Source organism: Arachis ipaensis, chromosome B05 (assembly GCF_000816755.2).
Source record: "Arachis ipaensis cultivar K30076 chromosome B05, Araip1.1, whole genome shotgun sequence".
Classification (NCBI taxonomy): Eukaryota; Viridiplantae; Streptophyta; class Magnoliopsida; order Fabales; family Fabaceae; genus Arachis; species Arachis ipaensis.
Window position 1 is genome coordinate 136,621,627 of NC_029789.2, and position 2,012 is coordinate 136,623,638.

At 29.3% G+C, this 2,012-nt stretch overlaps 1 protein-coding gene across 5 annotated transcripts in view; it reads right to left on the reverse strand.

Annotated features, from left to right (window-relative positions):
- LOC107644355 (probable sulfate transporter 3.5) overlaps positions 1-995 on the reverse strand; it is a 10,400-nt gene extending 9,405 nt beyond the window's left edge. For all 5 annotated transcript variants that reach the window (XR_002347418.1, XM_021102944.1, XM_016348193.2 and 2 more), the window contains exon 1: positions 530-995. Coding sequence is in view for 4 of the 5 variants with exons in the window: in XM_021102944.1 (XP_020958603.1) it covers positions 530-878 (349 nt within the window). In the remaining variant the exon portion in view is untranslated. The remainder of the gene's footprint in view (positions 1-529) is intronic.

A 2,012-nucleotide genomic window follows, 5' to 3' on the forward strand; every position in this document is an offset into this window, starting at 1 on the left:
AGTAATAAAAGTTTTGATATTATATAATAATAATATTACTTCTCCAAAAAATTTAAATTGATAGAAAGATGTATATGAATGATGATATCTATATCTCTAATACTATTTGTAGTTTAGTAACTTAGTATTATTTCATTTGTCTTAAGATTGATAAAATAAAATGAGAAAATGAAGAGGCAAATTTTACTGAGGACAACTGATGAAGAATATAATATTCTTTCATTGGTCAAATTGGGATCAATAATAGTATATAGATTTCTTGAAATTTACTAATCACATTTTTTTCAAATTATTATATGATCCTAATCGGCTCTGCAAAATGACACGGATGCTCATCATAATTAGAATTAATAAGTTGTCCGAATTTTGTGATTAGCCGTTGATTCTTGAGATGAATTAGTCACATTCTGTGATTTCCATGACAATTTTTGCATGATAATGAAAAGTATGATAACACTAATAATTAACAAGAAAGACGAAGAAGAAGAAATTGAATTACGTTACGTGAAAGTGTTGTTGTTGAACTTACAAAGACCAATAACGGGAGGAAGGTTGGCGAGTTTGGCATAACTAATCCCCTGAGGGATGGCCAGGCTTGTTATGGTGAGTCCGGCAATCAAATCCGACCAAAAAAGCCGCATTGAGTAATTCGGAAGCCACTCGAATATCGGAACAAAGTATTGAACCCCTTTCGCCACCCTTCGCCACGGCCTCTCCTCGTTCTTGAACTGCCGGAAGGGATCATCGGGGAAGAACGTTTCTCTCAACCCGGATTTGAGTTTTGTCGCAAACTCTCTCCGGGTTGCGAAGTTCACCCCATGATCCTGGGGAACATCAACAACAAGAACACCCTCAGCCTTGTGATCCTTCGAATCCATGTATATGGTTATTAATAAAAAAGACACAACAAACTAAACCGCACTATGAAAATGAGGGACCAGGATATAGTGTATGTTGTGGTTATTTCACCCTTTCATGCACTTGAATTGTGTTGGGGTGTGTGTGTTAGAGGGATATATATAATGCCTTGAACAGTGGCTAGTGTTAATTTACAAAATTAATTAATTAAAAGTTAATTATTATACGTGGAAGAAAGAAAAATTTTTGGGATTAATAATTGGAAAAGTTTTGGCCAGCAACTTTGTTAAATTCTGGCCAGCATATAATCAGCAAAAAAAAGTGAGCCATTGGATGAAATCTCATACCAATCTCACACCATTAAAACTATTATCGATGGCTATTTGATGGTTACAAATCACAAAAGTTGTTGGCCCTAACATTCCTCTAAACTTTAAAAAATATGAATGTAAATTGTGATAATTTATTTATGTGAATTTTAATAAATATAAATATAAATTATATTTTTTATATATAAAATTTTTATAAATATAAATATAAATATAAATTATTTTTATATAAATATTGATGAATAATAATAACATTTATTAATCATATATATATCATTGTTATGATGAAATTATGAATGAGTAAGATAACATAATATATAGCAGTGGATACGTACGTATGTCATTAGTTTTATATAGTTGGTTAATTAGACACTATATTCTGTGTCCTAATTAAGCTTGAAGTGGGAAACGTATCTTCGAAGATGTGGAATTTGAGATGAGTTTTGGATTTGACTTTTATTACTTCTAGTTTTATTTGGTTCTTGCATGGGAAAAGTAGATTGGATTTTTATTTTGGGGATGAAGAGATTTTTGTGTGGAGAAAATAGAAAATATAATTAATTTTAAGAAGTTAATAAAAAATATTTTTTATTTTTTTTCACCATAACATATATTTTCTATTTTCTTTTAGGAGTTCAGGTCAATAATATATATTAGATTTTCTTCTGACATAAATTATTCATCATAATTGAAACAGTTCTCTTTTTTATATAAATCTTTAGAAAATGAAAGAAGGTAAATATTTTTAAGACTCATTTATTAATTTTCAAACTTTTCTAATGTTCAATTGAACAATAAATTATTTGTCTTTATCAAAGATATCAT